This window comes from Aythya fuligula, chromosome 21 (assembly GCF_009819795.1).
Source record: "Aythya fuligula isolate bAytFul2 chromosome 21, bAytFul2.pri, whole genome shotgun sequence".
NCBI lineage: Eukaryota > Metazoa > Chordata > Aves > Anseriformes > Anatidae > Aythya > Aythya fuligula.
Window position 1 is genome coordinate 6,407,124 of NC_045579.1, and position 19,266 is coordinate 6,426,389.

Genomic DNA, 19,266 nt, shown 5'->3' on the forward strand with positions numbered 1-19,266 from the left:
ACCCCCAGCAAAGCCTCAGAGCAGGCAGCTCCCTGCTTGGCCAGTCGGGCAGTTTGTCTCTTCTCCGTGACTTTTGTTTTAGTAAATTTCCCTTTGGATACTACAAAGCAGAAATAAGAAGCTGGACAATGAAAAAAAAAATGACTCTTGGGCACGTTTCATCTCAGCATCCCGTGCCTGGGCCAATACTCAGTGAGCCAGATCCTCCCTCACACACAAAGCACCTTCTTGGTAACTGCTCTGACAGTTTCAACCTTTCTTAGCTGCTCACAAATCCTGTTACACAGCAAAGGTTTGTACCATAGCTTTAATTTACTTACTGTAAATAAATCCAGCAACTTGGCCAGATCATTTCATGAGTCACCCGGTACACCAGAGGGGCCAGAAAATTGTAATCCTTATTCCAACAGCATGAGGTGAAGCTACGTGCTATAACCTAAGGTAATGTACTGCTAATAACATTATATCGTTTCCAAAGATCCAAATAAGACCTTTAAAATATATTCGGCGTTGATGTCACCTTGGAGTTTAAATCATAGAGAGCAATTAATAGCAGAACTATGTTAGTTTATAAAATTAAGAATTCAAAACATTTATAAATCAAATTTACGCCGCACATGCGGTTAAGCTCAGCATGCAACAAAAACCTCGCTCACAGCTACAGCAGCCACGTCTTCCCAGCAGAAATCCACACGGGGAGCAGGAGCAGTTTTACCATTCAGCCCTCTGATGGGTCTCGGGGTCTCACGTGTCCAGGTGTGTGAGCACCACCACTGCAAATCCCCACTCAGCACGTAGGACGAATGCTTACAAGAAGCTAGTGGCGAGCTCTGCCAGCTTTCTGCCAGCAGCCCATAGGAAAATCAATCATTTCTGGAAGCTGTTCGAAGAATCCTTGTGTGGCCCTGTATTTTCCTCTACCAAATACCTGCCCAACGCTGCAAAGAGACGCAAGCATGACGTCTCAGCACCACAGTTCAATTCATTTCTGTGACAAGCATGTTTAGTCCTTTGGAACTGCTCTTCTAATGAAGTTGCTTTTTCAACGTTTCACAAAGCCACGAGCCTCCAAAAGACAAACTACGTGGCAGCACGGAGCTAGTCCTGCCTACGTGGAGATGGCACGGCGGTGAGGTTTCACTCAACAGCAGTGTGTTTGTTGGCCAAGAATCAGGTTTCCCAGCTCTGCCAGGGCAATGATCAGGTGTCTGACCGATGTTACAAAATGGGATTTTTGAGGTCCCAGTTTTTCTTTTTGTTTCTCACCATTGGGGCAGCTCAGCCAGTGTGCTAAAGGATTGCCAAGGTCAGCATCAGAGGCCTTGGTAAGAGCATGCAGATCACGATCCCTTCCCACATCTCGGTGGCCATGCTTGTTTTTAGCAAAGTCTGCCTTGGACGAGCTTTGTGCTGTTGCAGTGCCCGTTTCAGAGAGAATACTGATGACAGCCTAGATAAGCAGATGAAATAAATACTCCTAGACAATCTGCTGAAAGAAGTTTCGTCTCTCTTAATTGAGAGAACCTTTATACATTTTCTTATCACTTGACTTCCTTTATTTCTATCTGTGTAAATCAACTCTTAATATGCTGCTTGCTCTCTGCAGCAGCAAAGAACAAGAGGAAATGCAGGAGCCTTTCAGCTAGAGAGAAAGTTAAGTAGAATACAGGGAGCATGTCACAAATACAAAACAAAGTCAATTAATTCATTTGTTACAGAGTGAGAGCCCAGCATAATTTGTCCTCTGAGTAGTTTGTTTTAGCTAATTGCTTATCCAGCATGAAGATCTCCATTGCATGACCCATTTGCTGTGTAAGAGGCTCAATTGACAAGAAACAAACGGGCACCTTTCAGAGGGCACTGAAATGATGCCATACGCATTCTCTTTACATGGCTTTGATCCTCAAACCCACAAACAAATTCTGCAGGCTAAGAAGGGAGAACTGCTGCCTTCATCTCCGAATGGCAAGTTCAAGACCCTGCTCTCATCTGTGAACTTCACAGCCACAGAACAATCTTTTTTTTTTTTTAAAAAAAAGAGATGGTAGTAGTGGAAGTTGATAATCTGACCACGTAAGGTCAGCAACTTAACTGTCCCACAGTGCGTAAGAGGCAAGACAAAAAGGTCCTGGTGCTGCCGAGCACTGTGCCAGGTGAGATGGCGAGCGGCCACCAGGGCAGGGACCTGGTGCCTCTGCAGACCTCGGCCACACCTCACTGCCCCTGCAAGTTTACACCATTAACTCTAAAACAAGTTGCTCTGTGCTCTTCAAGCTTCTGTTCTCCCTAAGTAAATGCACGATCTGCACTGGAGGAGGCTACCCCGCTCTCTGAGAAGGAGAGGGAGCAACAAGGGGCAGGACAGAGCCTGCTACGTGCAGGTTTGCTATCACCGTACAGAAAGCAGCCTTACAGAGCTGCCCTAGAAGCTCAGCCCTGCCACGGGCCTGATGCAGACCTCTTGGAGCAGGCGCAGGTGCTGGGAGACCCCGCTGGGCGCTGCCTGCAGCCTGCTAACGAGGTTTGCTCTGCTCCGTGTCCCAGGGGTGTCTCCAGCGCTGTGACTGAGCGCGGCAGTTCCAGAAACAACTGCTCAGCCTCCAGGCAGCAGAGCCTACCAGGATTTCCACGTGCAAGTCAATGAAGGTCACTATGAAGAACATTTGCACAAGTCTTCAAACCTAGTGCTCACTCTCTGCTCTTACGCAGGCAGGCCGGCCTTTGCTATCTATTTCTGGATCCCAGACTCCGTTCTTTTGGGATATTTTGCATTGCAAAGCAGCCAACACAAGCTTGATGAAGCATTGTGGGCAGGGTGAACGCTGACTCCCCATTTTCTCCAGGGGAATCCACAGGAGGCAACATTTACCCTTCCCAGGACAAACACCTCCATCAGCACGGAGCAGGCTGCAGATAAGATAGCCGATGTAAGGCTTCACCTCTGCCTGTCTGCTGCTGCAATTCCCAGTGACACATTAGCCCATCAGCTACCTTTTACAGTAGCACTTAAAACATACAACCATTTCACTTGTAAATATGGTGTTCACTTGTAAATATGGTGTTCACTTGTAAATATTGTTCTGCCATCTGTATCGCTCCCTCAGCTTCCCCACTGGTATGAGATGAAGTGTGTCTGTACTTCCTAAAATACAAACGGCTTAAAACATTGTAAACTCCTCACTTTTTTAAGCGTCACCGCAGACCAAGCCGAACATGGAGCTGTCAGACCCGCTAAGAGCCTTCCAGCCGGCAGAAAGATGGAACAAGTACAGATGTTATTAGTCTCGTTAAAATTTTGTAAATTAAACAGTGAGCGGGAAGAGCCTTATTTGTCTTAATTTAGTTCATCATTGGCATTTATAACATAAATACAGAAATCATGCTACGGGCACCATTCATTCCCACTGGCAGCAGCAGGAGCCACGCGCGCTGTGTGCCAGCAGAGGGGCTGCACGGGGCCCCGTGGACACGAAGGGATCTGCACCTCGCACCTACACAGCTACTTGAAGTCCTGCACTGGGAATGCCTTGATTTGGGATTGATTTGGGATTTCATACAGAGAGATGAATGCTAGCAGCCTGTGGTACTCCGGCATTCAAATGCAGCGTGCCCATGGTTGCCAACTATCCGAGCAGGACTATGCGACTCATACATTCTGCAAAGTCTTTGCTTTTGTCACGGGAAGCTGCCACCTCGATAGCTCTTCCCGTGCCGGAGCACAAGGCCTGATCAGGGCATGAGCCAGCATCAAGCACTGCTTGGCCCTCCTGGGAGGAACTATTGCTGCTGCCATCCTGACCAGCCTTCAAGAACTCTTCAGCACTTAATTGTTGTAAAAATATGGCCAAGTTGTTCAATGCTTTGTGTTGAACATGGCATTGTTAAATTAGGCTGGGGGAAAAAATGAATTCCAGCAGTACACACTGGCATATTTTGGCTCTGTTCTACAGCAAGAAGGCATGACAGCTTTGACAGAGTCGATAGATTTTACTATTCATTTTGTAAAAATGCCAGGCATCTAAGAAGCAAACAAGACACCCTAGGACGACAGCACACTAGGGAAGACTGAAAAAAATTAGTGCTTTCCAAGCAAGCGGAGTCATTTTTAGGCAAAACTTCATTTCTCAGGAGAATTAAAAATAATTGAACCATGAGAGAAAAAGTTTTAATTGCCGACTGTAACACAAGCAGAGCAGGAGGCAGGGGGGGTTCAGTTCTGACAGTCACACAGCCGGGAGGAGCACTACAAACCTCCCCAGCATCACCAGGCGTGGATCAGCTCCCTTTAACCCCAGCCACGATCCCAAGGACCCACGGCCCGCCAGAAACGCCGGGGCAGGATCACGGCACAGCGGTGGCACGGGCTGCTGGATGACTAACGGGAGAAGAGGAGGGGAGCAGGGTGATGCTGGAAACCTCCTGCGCACCCAGGCTCGTGGGGGCTGCTGATTTAGGAGGTACCCACCAAAGAGACAACAGTATTTCTTGCAGGAAAGCTTCAACTTATCGAGCTCCGTTGGGAGGCTTACGATGGGCTTTTACTGCTGTTTTATTTCCCTCAGAATCAATAGAAAACAATAATCCTACAGCTAAACATAAATCACATTGCAAAACTTGGTGAATCATCACGTGGAACGCCTTGGGACCAGGCATTTTATTTAATTCCAGAAGCAGCCCAGTTAATGATTTAGCAGACTCATATTTCGCAGCCGGCCAGCAGCCCCCGGAGTGCACCGCGGGTCTCTCCTGCCCGGCTTCTTGCCTTGAGCACGAGGCCACAGCAGACCTGTAATTTAGCCTGGTGTTGATCCCCATCCTCTGCCTGGCCACCTGGTCCCCGCAGCCTTCTGGGCAGAAGCTGTAAGTGAGCTCTCTATCCCTTGAATGTGACTACAGCTCTCCTACAAGCGCTTAGAGTTTATTGATAGAGCAAGCACACAGAAAGCTGAGTTAAGCCCTGTCTCTTTCTACAGAGGGTCTCCAGTGATCCCCGACCACGATCGGGTGGCTCAAGGCACGGGCAGGTCTCTGGCTGCAGCAGCACAGAGCCCGGGAGAGGCAGCAGAGTGCTGGCAGAAGCCAAACACTGCCCCAGCCCTTCCCAGGGGTGCTCAGCCCGGCCACAGCCTCACAGCTGCCTCCGAACCGCTGCTTTCAGGAGCCAGTGACGTTTGGACTGGTTGGCTGAGGGTTAATAAGAATAACCTGCACACCACAGGGTACTTCAGGAGCTTGTTCTCCACATCCTTTACGAATCCCACCCCGTCCCATCCTGCTCAAGCCCCTCGTGGGCTTGCTGGCAGCAAGCAGCAGGACCGGCTTCAGCGAATTCTGGTGGCGTCTTCCCCGCCTCTGTTTGTGGCTCTGCTCTCAGGCAGGAGCCTGCGAGGCGCAGGGTGAGAAGGCAGGGAAGGGCTGATTTATTCCTCGTGCGTCAGCACCTCGGCACCAGAGCTGCAGGCTGGGTGAGTGACCGGCTCTGCCGCTCACAGCGATCAGAAGAACACCCGCCAATGATTAAGCTAAGGCAAACAGGAAACGTTTATCTTAATTAATAAACTTTTCTTCCCCCATAAACAAAGCCAAAAACTCACAGAAGAACCATGTAGTTTTACATGCTGTCACTAAATTGCAGGCAACAAAAAAGGCATGGGGAAAGTTATCTGAAGATGTTGGATTTAAGGTACATTTTTAATTAAAACAAAAAGACCAAAGCTGCAATGCAGCGTCATAAAGCAGATAATTTTACAGCTGGATGATCTCCCTCTGATGTACTTGAAAACCATTTTTAAGTGACATAAAGTTTAACATACCGGTACATCTGCCTACCCACTAGATTCAACATGGAATTTAAAATTTAATTATATTAAAGTATTGTTACAGTGCGCAGAGCAAGAGTGCCAGCCAAGTGTAACTCTGTACGAATCTTTGCCAGATTTTTGTTTCTCAGGACTGAAAAAAAAGTCATCTTAACCCTTATAGCTATGCTCCCACAGCTTTCACGTTTATTGCGTACCCACCAACCCCCCCACATTTCATCTGAGCACGTTTATTCACCTCTGCAGCACCTCTGGCCCCCACTCAGTCCTGCAGCACAGCGCGGCACGCAGCAGCAGAGCTGCACTGCGCTGCAGGCACCTGGCAGCCAGGTGAAGCCGAGCTCTCTGCCAGCTCCACAGTGCAGAAGAACCAAAAATCCAAGGGCCTGTGCTCAAGCCTCCCGGGTATCCCTAAGTCTGCCTAGAGGCACGTGTCCACTGATGAAGGCGATGGTGAGAAGATGCACAAAGTCTGAAATGCCAGAGGGCAACACAGGCAAGGCACAGGGCTCCTTTACGAGATGCCCGAGCCTGTCCTCATCACAGAACAGTTTCAAACCTAAAGTACTGAAATACTGAAGGCTGTGCAGCGGGCACTGAGGTGCTCAAATCCAGCCACCAGAAAAGGAAACAACACGGGCGAGTAGGGGACAAAAGCAAGATGTAAGGAACAAGCAAATTATATTTAAGAGCAAACAAACAAACAAAAAATCCTGTAGCCATGTCAGGGACTGCTGTCTTTTCACATACGCTAAACAAAAAAAGAGCAAACGCACCTGGTTGTGAACGTATTGAAATAGCTTTAGACCTTGAATAAAATTAATAAAACCCTGAGTCCACGATGCAGCCTCCAGCCCTGAAGCAGCTGTGCCAGGCGAGCCCATGCCGACGAAGCCATGCACACAGAACATCTTTAGGGGTGCAGGCACAGCCTGCTGAGAACGACGGAGCAACTCACTGCAGAAGCCATGGAGCCCACCGTCAGACAGCACAGCCTCTGGGCTCTTGGTTTCTACCTAAACTCGGCGCTGGAGACCTGACAATTCATCACAGGCACTCCTGTTCATTCTTGGATCTGCGTGGAAGTGGAAATACCAGCACTTTGTATGGTTGAGTAAACAAACGTAAAATATTAAGAGGTGTTTTCTATATCTACAAAATTTGTGAATTCAGGTGGGGTTGGAGCAACTACCAATATTATTAAGCGTATCCTGAGCTTGATAGGATTATTAGCAGCACCCTTTCATATCAGCCTCCTTGCAGATAGCCAGATCCAGGCAGCGGGAGCTGCACTGCCTGCTGTTGTATCATGCACAAGGAGTTTCCCACAGGAGGTAAATACAAGCAGGGGGACGTACAGATACCACAAAACCAATCTATACCTACAGGAAAATACATACAGCCACAGGGAACAGAATACCACAGACATAATAGTCCGTGGATGAAGCACAGAAAAGCAACAGCAGAGGAAATGGAAAAATATGTCCCTAAGTACCTGACGGTGACATTATGAAAAGGACAGTAATAATTAGTTTTGTTATAATGTTGATGTTGCAGAACCCCGGTAAGGATTGTGGGGCTTTCAAATTGATGACTTTGTAAACAGGAGTGTGAATTACAGGAGACCAATCTGAATTAAAATCGTCAGCCTCGAGAGAAATTATACCAGACTGCAGAAAGCAAGCAAGTGGCCGGCAAGATGAATCAGAGAAGGAGCCGAGAGCTCTGAGCGTGACCCAGGAGCGCAGAGCAGCGAGCAGCACCGCCGCACAAGCTCCCTCCTGCAGCACAGAGGTGCAGCACAGCCGGGACACCAGCTCATCAGTCATTGTCCATTAGTCAAATAATTAAACCCTACAGCGCAGCTTACTTTGCTGATTGTATCCACAATTGTCTGGAACAAATAGGCAGTTGGCAATTTGGAAACAACATGTCTGAAATAAGGAATGTTGCCTATGAGCTTTAAAACAAATTCACGTGGAGAATTCACCCTGGGAGACGGGGCAAGTGCAGGACGTGGCATGGGATGGGGCCAGCCCTGCAAGCACCGGGCCCTTCAGCAGTCACCGCACTCCTGTCAGCAATGGCACGTGGTACGGGGTCCGTGGGGGCACACCACGTATGGACTGGGTTTACCTGGACCCCCACAGCCCTCCTGCCAGCCAGCATCCCTCCACGACAGAGCTGAGGCAGCAAGGCTCAGCTGCCACCCTGTCCAAAACCAGTGAAACCTGGAGCTGCTACGTGCTCACGGCTATTTCCTACGCCATCTCAGGAGTGTAAAATGAATGGATTTCAACATCTAGCCACAAAGAAAAAATGCATTTTGTTTGTGTAGTGTAAGTGTCAATGATACCAGCTGATACGGCATCACAGGAACATCAGGCTACTGCCACAGAGGGAAGGTCAGTCTCTGCTCTGTAAAATTAAACCAACGGCACAAAAGTGGCAAGAATGGGCAAATACAGGTGGAATAAAACATTCAGACTATGCTTATTTTTTCCGATCAACCTCTATCTCCACGATTTGCTATCAGATCAGGCTGCATTTGACCTTGCTTTCCTCCTCGTTTGACCTTGCTCTCTTGCAGTCCCTGGGAGCCTTCCCCAGATGCCACGGAGGTAAGAGTGGCCAAAATGCCCCATTCAGATTCGTTGCTGTCCTTACCTCATTGCTGCTAAACTTCAGGGTTTGGTACCAGAGACGTGGGGCACCAGGGGCATTTCAAAAACAGCAAGAACCATCACAGTGCAGTCAGCCCACCACATGCCTCAGGCAAGGAGCAGAAGCCCTCCATGTCCTCTTCCACTATTGTCTTTTCATACATCTAATCCCACTCATGACATTACAGACTGGAAAATCTTTCCATTTAAATGCAAAACAGATGCAACGTGTTAATATGCTTAAATGAAGTGATGCAAAAGCATCGACTCCATAGGTAAGCACAGTAGGTGACCCCTACTTGTTTTAGCTCTCCACATTCCCATTAAACATTTGTAAACCACTCCTTTGGATCTTTAGCCCATGGTGGAGGTTCTTTCCCTCAGAGCTCCGAGCTCCCGCCGAGCACTCTTTGGTGGCAGGTTTGCAGGATCCTTGTACTTTTGTACAGAACAAAGCAGGAACCCCCAGAAGAAACACACACTGGGTTTTCATCTGCATGGATGGACCAGGAGTGGCAGAGACCTTGTCACTAACTACTAAGCTCTTCATAAAACATTCATCTCCCCAGCAGGAGGAACAGGATGTACCTGAAGTCCTGGAGAAATCCCACAAGCAAAGAGAAAGGGAAAAGGAGACATCTTAATGAAATGAGAGCTGCAAACAGCAAAAAGAGATGGACAGAGGGTAGAAGATGCCCATCACCTGCGATGAGTGAGTGTTGTCACAGTCTCCCACAATGAACAATGAAGGTTGATGCTGTGTATCCATTTCTCCATATGCAGCAATAATATACCTAAATGTAGTCTCAATTTTAATGATGTTCGTAGGTCTCAGCCTCATCACGGATCATCTTAGTGCTCCTGGCATCCCCTTTGGCTTCAGTGCCAAGAACAGTGACTCAAACGCCTACTGGGCAAAAGATTTCACCTTTCCTGTTGCATCTCTGCCAACAGTGGCGAAAAACATCCCACAACTGCACCAGATCGTATCAGCTATAAAAATACGTTGTTCAAAAACCTCAAAGAGAAGAGGAAGAAAAGGAAACAACCAGAAGCTAAAGCTAGTGCCTCATAACCAGAAAAAAAGAAAGCCTCTTGCTGTTCAGGTGCAGTAGGATCGGAACTAAGAACTCGTACCTCAAGGGACAGGACCTTCTGGGAGAAAAAAAAAAGGAATAAATACGCAATTCTGTAAATATCCACCAAGACCACAACCTCTTTAGAAGAATTCGCTAAGGACATCACGAGCATAGCAGCGTGCATATGAACAGCATGTGTATCTGTCAAACACACCAGCTACCAGGTTAGCAAATTATTCTTTGTTCCACATGAAGATAAAAGCCTACTCATTACCTACAAGCACTCTCATTCAGTACGAAAATCAGCCTCTGTAGTCAGCTCCTCATCTTCTGACAAACACAGTTTGTTACACAAATCAATTTGTATTCTTCAAGTGTGAATAGCAGGTCCTCCATTATGCACAGCTCCCCTCAATCAAGTTCTCTGGCTGTTCTTCACATACAGTGCTGAAAAATCCTGCTCCCAATTCACGATTTTTTAGCGTGCACTTACTAATATGCCAGAGTGCAATTTAAATCATGCTGTATTTATGATTAATATTATACTATTAACGCTGCCCCTGTCTGAAAGGGAAGTATCCACATTCTCGACATAATGCATGCCTTTCCGTTGCACCTTGTGTGTCCGTCCTGATCTCTGACTAAACACGGGAGGCTATGGATAGCCAAGGCGCTTGGCTTCAGTCCAACATTTAAATTTCAGTGCCAGGTTTCCTGGAGGAAAAATTCTTTGTCAATAAATAACCCAATAAATAGTTTATTTTTAATCAGCTCGTATTCGCAGGCCATTAAGATGCAACAAGCAGTCTCAGACACTTTTTGTATGTTGTTTTTGATGCAGAGAATGTATTGGAAAAGTGAGAGAATATCATTAAAGGTTAATTACAAGCAACTTAAAGGTTATTTTTGCATATCTCACCTCCTGGACAAAGGATGCTTCTTCATTACCATACCAGAATATAAATTAAGTTGTAAACCATTTAAAATGTGACATAGATTTTGTTACTTTTTAAAAACAGTACAAATATCAGGCCCTTCTGCAGCCTTTACACATTACATAGACAAGGGTATCTCCAAAGTAGTACCTACCATAACGGCAATTAAACCCTCCCTACTTCTTGATACCCTTCAACCTTGAAGCACAAAGCACATAAAAGTATCAGATAGTCTGGTTCTGGCCACGAGCAGCACAAAACGATGCATCTTTTACTGCATTTTTAATCTTTTTTTTCACTCTGAGCAGAACCAAAGCAGCTACAATCTCATTCAGCTCATAGTCCATTAAACCCAGATCACACAATCCAACAGGAGGACTCACTCGTGCCGAGCAGCCTTTGAAACCCTGAACAACCTCCTGCTCCCCATCATATTTGATCTAGAAATAATCAGGGCCTGGACAAATTCCAAATGCCACTTTTGTCCCAAAAGTAACGCTACATGTTTTTGTGGACCTTATCTATGGATGGGAAAAGCTTACCAAGCCTGGCTACAGGAAGACAGTAGTTTGCTGAATAATTTAATCACTGTATTATCAGATAATTGCTTTTTCTGATGATTCTACATTTTTTAGGGTTATCTGTCTCCACAGCAGGAGGGGCAATGCCGCAGAACTCCCTCCTGATCCCCACGTGAAGAGGGGCAGTGAGGAGGGGAGATGCCCCCACGAAGGGATGGGCAGACCCAGAGCACCAAGGCAGAGCAAGCAGCTTTGAAATGAGGCGTGGTAGGAGCCTGACCACTGCAGACAGGTAAGAGGTGGAAGGAGGCCACCTGCAGCATCCACGACAATTGAATCCTGTCCTTAAATGTACGTGAATATCTCACCTTAATTCTAAGTCTGCCAGTGTTGTCCTTCACAGTGATGCCACTCTCCTGCGTTGCTGGTTAAATATTAAGCGCAACAAGCTCTCCAGTAGCACCAGCTTTAACCTGCTGTCCTGGCTGAATAATTCATGTGAAGCATTTGAATGAAATACTTGAAGACAATGAACAGATCTGGGCCAGGCATCCTGACGGTACCAACAATTCTGCTATTAGGTCATTTTAAAACAAAAGGAATGGGCTGTTGAAAGAATTTATTATTGGCTTCTCAACTCCCTGGGACCACAGGGGCTAAAAACCTATATGAATCAATGCCTAGTGAAACCATCCCCGCACAGTTTATCCTCTTCAGGGAGGAAAAAAGAAAAAAAGAAAAGAAAAAAAGAGTAGGAAATACTGAGAGCATTATGAGTTGAGAGTCATGAAATCCTTAAAGTGTAAAAAGCGATGTGCCATATTTAGCAGGGATTATGTCAAGTAGCATCCCAAGCTAGAAAAAGCTGACAGCTCACACATTTCCTTTGATGGAGGAAAAATAGGTCATATGAGACCCCAAACATGTAAACAGAATTTCCAACACCGTAAGCTGAAAGCCCAGAATTTCAGCATCATGCAGGGGTATGGTTGCTAGTTCTGTGTATGAGCTGCATGAGAAACTGAGGACCCTAAAAGCATGCCTTAGACATCTAACACGAGTTCTTGAGTATTTTTATTTGTGCTCACCAGGACTGGAGATCAACAGATCCTCTGGAATGGATCACAAATTCTGTGCTGTTGTCTTTTCACGGCCTCCAGCTAACACGTGCTTCACCTTGCTGCGCAGCCTTCAGCCTCATGAGCCACCTTTTGTTTCAGAAGCCCCAAAACAACCTGGCAGCAGCAGGTTCTCAAGGTTTCTCAAGTATAATGTTGCAGAAACCCAGTTCTGCAGCAAAAAAAAACGCCAGTATGGCACTTCTTCAGGTATGAGCAGAAATGAAAATCTTGAAAACTACTTTTGGAGCTTTTTACTAACTGCACCAAGTTTCAATGTCAGGAAATTCCAGGGCTTTTCTTCAACAGCTCAATCAAGAGCTATCAAAAATAGGTACTAAATCGCTATGAATGCTACTGTCTCTTATTACCAAGTTGAAATACCAGGGAGAATTACAGCTACACTTTTGATGTGAACTAGCAGCCAACTAGGTTGAGTTTAAGAGGGTAATTTCCTTACGCATCTGTGCAGCCCCGGGCCTCGTGCCTCCTTCAAAATGCTGCAGTTGCAGCCAGTGAAAGCAACCAAGTTGAGAACTATGCTGGTACTACCTGGGAGGAGCAGTGGCAGCTATTTTGTGTAAGGGGTTGTGGACCCCTATATATTTTAAGTATTTATTGAGTTTTTAGATTTTTATAATAAACATACATCAAAAAATATATACAACACATGCTCCCCCCCGTTATAAATAACTGAGTAATTTCACTGAGAAAACGACAACAAATACCCAATACAACACAATGGCTTCAGCACAAAGCACACTGGAGAGCTGGCTTGCAAGGTAATGACCTAAGAGTAAATTAATTCTAAAGCACAATTGTTTTCAATCTTCATTTAAAACCAACCTTAGTTAATCTCACTTTAATGACATAGGAAATGGAAATTCCCTTAATAAAATAAGTTATGAATATTTATTACCCTATTTTTTTACCTGAAAATTGAATAATTCAATTAACTTTATTATTAATTATTTAATACAAAATTAATATACTGCAAAATTCTAACTTATCTTTAGAAGCCCCTGGCAATTTCTGATAAAAATGGCTATTGCAGATATAATGTAATTATGATATATGTGCGTACATATATACCTGTGTACATAGATATACATATAAAACATCGTATAGTCCAGCAGGACTCTCACCAAACCGTTTTGAAGCCCTGAACAACCTCCTGCTCCCCATAATACGCATGTGCACACAAACACAAAGCACAGCACTGGATCTGCAGCAGAGGAACACAGCCTCTGGCAATACACAGGGAAATGGCCAGGAAAACACAACCAGAAACCGAAACATGGGTAGGGTCTGGCAGTGAGAGCTAACGGGTTCCCAAACCACATTGCTCACCAAGTTGCCCCAGCTCCACAACTCCTCTGAGACTTGGAAACACGTCGTAAACTTTTTGTTGCTGTTGTTTTTAAGCACAGTACCAAAGCCGTAGCTGAGGAGCTCCCAGAAGCAGCTCCCCGACCTGGATCAAGGACGAGCAAGGGACATGGGGCAGGGGGACGCCCGGCAGCACCTGCGGACACCCCGCGTGCCGCCCCTCGAGGGGAGCAGCGCTGGCCCTGTCCCCAGCAACTCCCCTGCTGCAGACCCCCAGCTGGTTTGCGTCCACCCCTGCTCGAGCACCACAAGGACCCCACACAGCAGCAAGGCTTTGCTCTGCACGCCGGGCGGCTCTCCAGGGCAATGGCTGCATTGCTTTTCACTTGTACACCCCTCCAGGCATCTTGCTGGAGCAGGTATTTTATTACATTATCCTGCCATGCTCCCTCTAAATCTCATTGTGGATGGGTCCCCTCCACTTCAGCCTAGGTACAAGCCCATATTTAACATAGCAAATTGGATTTCAAAGGAAATTTCAAAACTCTGTGGCCAGCAAAAATCACTAAAAATAATAGAGGGAAACGATTATTGTTTTGAGTGCATTTCAATCAGCAAAAGTGATTTCTAACCAGTCTAATGTAATCTGCATCTCCTGTTTCAGTGACCAGCGTCAGCTAAAGCTGAGGTGACTAAGTGGCAGAGCAGTCCTCGAGCAAGACACTACAGGATTGACGAAAGAAAGTTGGGTTCCAGATTTTTCTGTGTCTTGCTCTGCTTGGAATGTCACTGGGACTTGAGCTGGGTGCAGCTTCACTGCAATCCTGGCTTACCAGAGAGCATGGAAGTTATCTGCAATTTCCCATAAAATCAGAAATACCAGACCTTTCTTCCCTGAGCTCGTCCTTTGCCCAGCACACAACCACCTTGCGCAGCACAGCAAGGTTTTCCCATGCATTTTCCCTTGAGATCAAACCATAGCACACATCTTGTCTGGTTTTCATCTTGTTTGTGTTTCCCCCAGAAACAAAGGCACTGCTCCTACTCCAGTCCCACATGTTTCATCCTCCTTCAGCACTGGCATGATCTCATCCAGGGAGTCATCCCCTGAGAAGGATTCCAAGCGGTAACACAGGGCTCAAGCTCACCTCTGAACCCAAACGTGCCATGGAGTTTTGCTCAGCCAGCTCCGTGACCTTGAGGTGTTGGCAGATGACAGCACAGCCCTCACCCCTCTCAGCGAACAAAGAGCACTAATGGGTGAGACGAACCCTTCCCGTTCCTAGCCAGATGCTACAAACGGAGCTAAGCCTTTTTTGTTGCTGTTGTGATGAACTGGGTCCTGACAACTTTGTGATTTATTAGGTCAGAATTTATCAGTAGGAAACGCTGTACAGCCTACTGTCCTTGTCTATTAAATGAAAAGCAAGGCTTGTTTTCCTTAAGCCAGGGGAGAGAAATTAAAATGCTAAAAATAACCCAGTAGGTAGCAGAAGTACGACTAAATTACCACAAATAGATACTGACAGTATATGCAAATTGCTATTGATTTGTATGAGTATACTGCAACTGAACTTTTTTTAGTTCTGGAAATATTAATCATTGCCAAGTCTCACTGCCTAAAAATGGCATTTGGTTTCTTTCAGGGCTGAAAATCCGCATCTGGGAATTTCCCCAGCCACTTCACATATTAGTACAAATGATAGCTTATCGCAGTGTCAGCTTCTTGAAACACTTCCCGAGAAACATTTATCTTCCAGGCTTTGCGAGCAGCACAGCAGAAGTTTTTCGCTTACCCTCCGCCTGCCGACATCCAAGCCCGCTCCCACCCCCAACCAGGCGGCAGGACGCACGGGAACGCACCCCAGCAAGTGACTGAACGTTTCAGTTTTCCAAAAATCTGTTTTGGCCTTGTTTTAAGCACATATTTTATCTCCAGCTTTCTCTCTTACAGTCACATTTCAGCAGTATGTGCTGGACCCCACCAGATGAGCACTAAAATGTTGTATTTTAATGGTATCACTGGACCCACTGTTACCCACGCAACCATGCCCACCCGAGCACCATCCGCTTGATAGCAACGGCTCCAGAAGGGATCTGGAGATACCTAACGGAGTCTGGACACACCACACATCCCAGGGCATGGCCAAACCACAAACAACACGCCTCAGCTCCTGCTACGGGGTTCAACACGGCTGATCCAGAGATGGGTCACGCAGTACAAAGTCTAAATGCAGTGCTGGAAGAGGCAAGCACAGGAATCAGGACAATAACAACCATCGGCTGGAGGAAAAAATACGACTTTACTCTTAATATCTGATAACCAAATACTCAATACTACATGAAACTTACTTTTCAGAGCACTAGAAGCTCACTATTCCTGAGTGTCGTGTAGAAGGTTGAAACACCCAAGCACCATTCCCAGTTGAAAGACTAACCTTGCAGCTTATGGCCATTGCTAAATCTTCAGTTGTCTGAGCCTTACTTGTGAAATACAGGTGAAAATATATTAGATAGTACAAATATTTTTAAAATACTCTAAAACGTAAAACAAACTTCTAAACTATAGAAGATACTTGGAAGCAAATAAGCAAGGTACCTTCATGTAGCAGAACTTCCTAGATTAAGTCAGCTTTGTCATTGAAATTCCAATGAAAATAACGATTAAATTCTACTTGATATATAAATATCAATCTACTTATTTATTTATTTAAACAATTTGCATTTAAACTTGGAAATGGCAGAAATTTCAGTATTGCTGCATTAGCAAAAAAGCTCCACCAATTCACACTGATGACTGGAATACCCACTGCAGATCATCTGGCAAATTATCAAGCAACCAAACACCATTACAAGGAAACATCAAGGTCAATGTATTGTGAGAGATACTGTTAATTTATGTTGATAAAATGGAGAGCTCGAAAGACAGTTTTAATAATATTTCAGTATACTTATTAGCATATTTTATCAACTAGAGTCATTCAACAAGAAGTTTCATAAAAAAGCAGTATTAAAGACCGGTTTCTTGTAGCTCCCCTAATGTCAACACAATGGCATTATAAGAGGAGCCCTCCTCCATCCATGACCAAAACAGTATCTGACTGGTACTGTGTTTGAAACACTGAAGTTTCCTTGTGAGAAAGATCAAGACATTCAGCAACTGCAGGCATGTAGGTGTGGCTTGAAACGAACTCTTCCCTCTTTTACCACCCTATGTATTAATTCAGTAATCAGAAATTTCAGAACTTGCTGCCTGGCAGGTCCCACCACACTGCATCAGCCCAGTGAGGGCTCCTTTACTGGATCACAATGAAACCCTATCCTATTCAACATCCACTATCTTATTCTGCAATATCCAAATTCTAGGATACACAACCAAGCATGAGATTGCAATTATCCACATTTACAAGAATCCTAAATAATATCAGGTTATACTCTTAAAACAAAGGTTGAAAGATATTTTTTAAACGGGCAGACATCCAACAGACAAGTACATTTTTTTTTGTGCACAGAACAGTAACTTGGCAACTTTCATCTCTTTTTCCACCTAACATAACAGCTCCTGGCCAAGAAAGTCCTATAGCATATCCCCAAAGCACGTGCCTGCCCAGTGCTCTCCTGTGCACACAGCAGTGCAGGCAGCAACCTGGTCCTGAAGTATAAAGTCCAACAGTTCTCTTAGAGTCAGCTACAGCAATTCATCTAATACTTATTCCTCAAATCATACTATATATCATTGTATTAAGAAACTCTATAAGTGTCAGCGGTGCAATTCATTTTTATTAATTTTCTGAAATGAAATTAGCAGCACCCACAGCAGCAAACAAAGAACAGAGAATGTTCCAGTTCAGCGCAGGATCGATGTCATTAATTCTTTAATACCAAGAGCCCTGATTGTATGAACTCAGCATTTAAGTACTCCAATTAATTATAATAATAAAAGAAATTTTTAAAAAAATCAAAACTAACTCAACAGTTTCAGAAGGTCCTTGAGCAGCCATCACAACTTTCCTTCTCCTGGGACGTTATTTCTTTCAAGTGTAAACATGCAGGAGGAAGGTATTGTAATATTAATAAGAGAACTATTCTCATGCATTGCCTTTAGCAAACCAAACTCTTAAAGTCATAAAACACTACTACAAACACATTTATAATCTCTTATCTTTAATGATGCCATGTGTATCCCAACTATTTAATATGCTTTCTGACCACTTAATAGGCTTGTCTGGCAAAGGTTCAGCAAGAATTATTTTGTGTTAATTCTGAAACTTGGATTACCAACCAGGCCAGAAAATAACCTTTTCTAATATTATCATATTACCTGTTATACTGCAGCCAAGAAGTGGAGTGAAACTGAGCATTTACACGCTCTAAAGACAAAAAGAAAATGAGACTCACTGCTGTCATCAGCAGGACAGATCCATTTACAGGTCCACCACTACAGCAGCTTTGGGTCTTGGAGAACCACTTCAGAAGACAAAATGTTTCAAATTTCTTTCCTTCCAGGTGTTACAGACACATTTTGACAATGATAAGCAAAAGCATTACTTAACAAGACCAGAAAAAAAATAATAATAATAATAATGAATCCTATCTAATTTGGGGATAAGGGAGCACGAGCAGTAGTCTGCTATTCTAGACCCAGGCAAGGCTGAACTGCAAAGCTTAATTTGTGCAAAGCTCCCCAGAGTCAGGCATGGAAATGCATCATGCATCTCCTTCAACTGCACCACACAGACATTCCACATGCAGGGGCCACCCAAGCTAAACTGCTCCTGCCAATCAACCTGCCATTTTCAACAAGAAAGAGGTGGATTTGGAATAAGGAGAAAAGAAAGGAGAAAAAAAAGGCAACACTGGAAAGCAAGCATCATTTTTTCTGTTACTGACATGCACTGAAACTTTGTGAGTCTTAACACAGCAGAAATGCCAGGAAAACATCTGTAGTCTAAACTTAATGTATCAGTCCCCACGGGGCTGGAGAAGTTAAACATTTATGGCAGTGAGAAGACTACATGACATTTACTGAATAATAAAGTGCAAACATGTCTGTTAATTTGGCTTTTTGGGATCTCCTCACCATCAAACACTTAACCCTAACAAGAAAAACACCAAAAATGCAAACAATCCCAGAGAATGCATTTTAAACAGGCAAAGCACAAGGGAAGGCTTTGTGCTTTTTTATTTATTTAAAGTTCGAGGCTGCAGGGAGTATTGTCAAGATAAATAGCCTACAACCTCACTCAGAGTCTTTTAAATCTGTTCATCTGAGGGGATACAATTAAATGTTGAACAATCAGGTTAAAACTTTAACCTGTCAAGATTGCAGCTGTTCTATTTTTAATCAATCTGATTTCATTCAATAAAATGCTCATTAAGTCAATTAATGAGACTTTGGTGTCACAAGCCATCAAGCATGACTGGGAGTTTTTACTTTGTGGCCAATGAATTGATTAGCAAGTCAAGTAATCAGTGGAAATAAGTCAATGTACATTTTCACAGGCTGAATTATTAGCAATGTTACCTTGTTTTAGGGGAAGTTGTTAGCCATTCTTCATGCTTTTCAAATGTTATTAAATAAGCTGCAATTTCCTGAAAAAGAAACGTAGAAAAAGAAGTTATTTGCATGGCTGTTTTGGAAACACTATTTATTTATTTATTTATTCATTTATAAAACACAGAATCCTTCTAAATGTCTTCACCTCCAGCAAGGAACCTCCATCTCCACAAGCCCAGTTACAGGTAGGTATGTAACTTAAGTTAGTTTTTGAAGACTTATTTGTAAGTTTCCCTATACTTTTG

The 19,266-nt window shown here is 44.5% G+C and overlaps 1 protein-coding gene across 5 annotated transcripts in view; it reads right to left on the minus strand.

Annotated features, from left to right (window-relative positions):
• Positions 1-19,266, minus strand: part of CAMTA1 (calmodulin binding transcription activator 1) — a 333,202-nt gene that overhangs the window by 224,826 nt on the left and 89,110 nt on the right. For all 5 annotated transcript variants that reach the window (XM_032201387.1, XM_032201386.1, XM_032201385.1 and 2 more), the window contains one exon: positions 18,989-19,056. In XM_032201387.1, the coding sequence (XP_032057278.1) occupies positions 18,989-19,056 (68 nt within the window). The remainder of the gene's footprint in view (positions 1-18,988; positions 19,057-19,266) is intronic.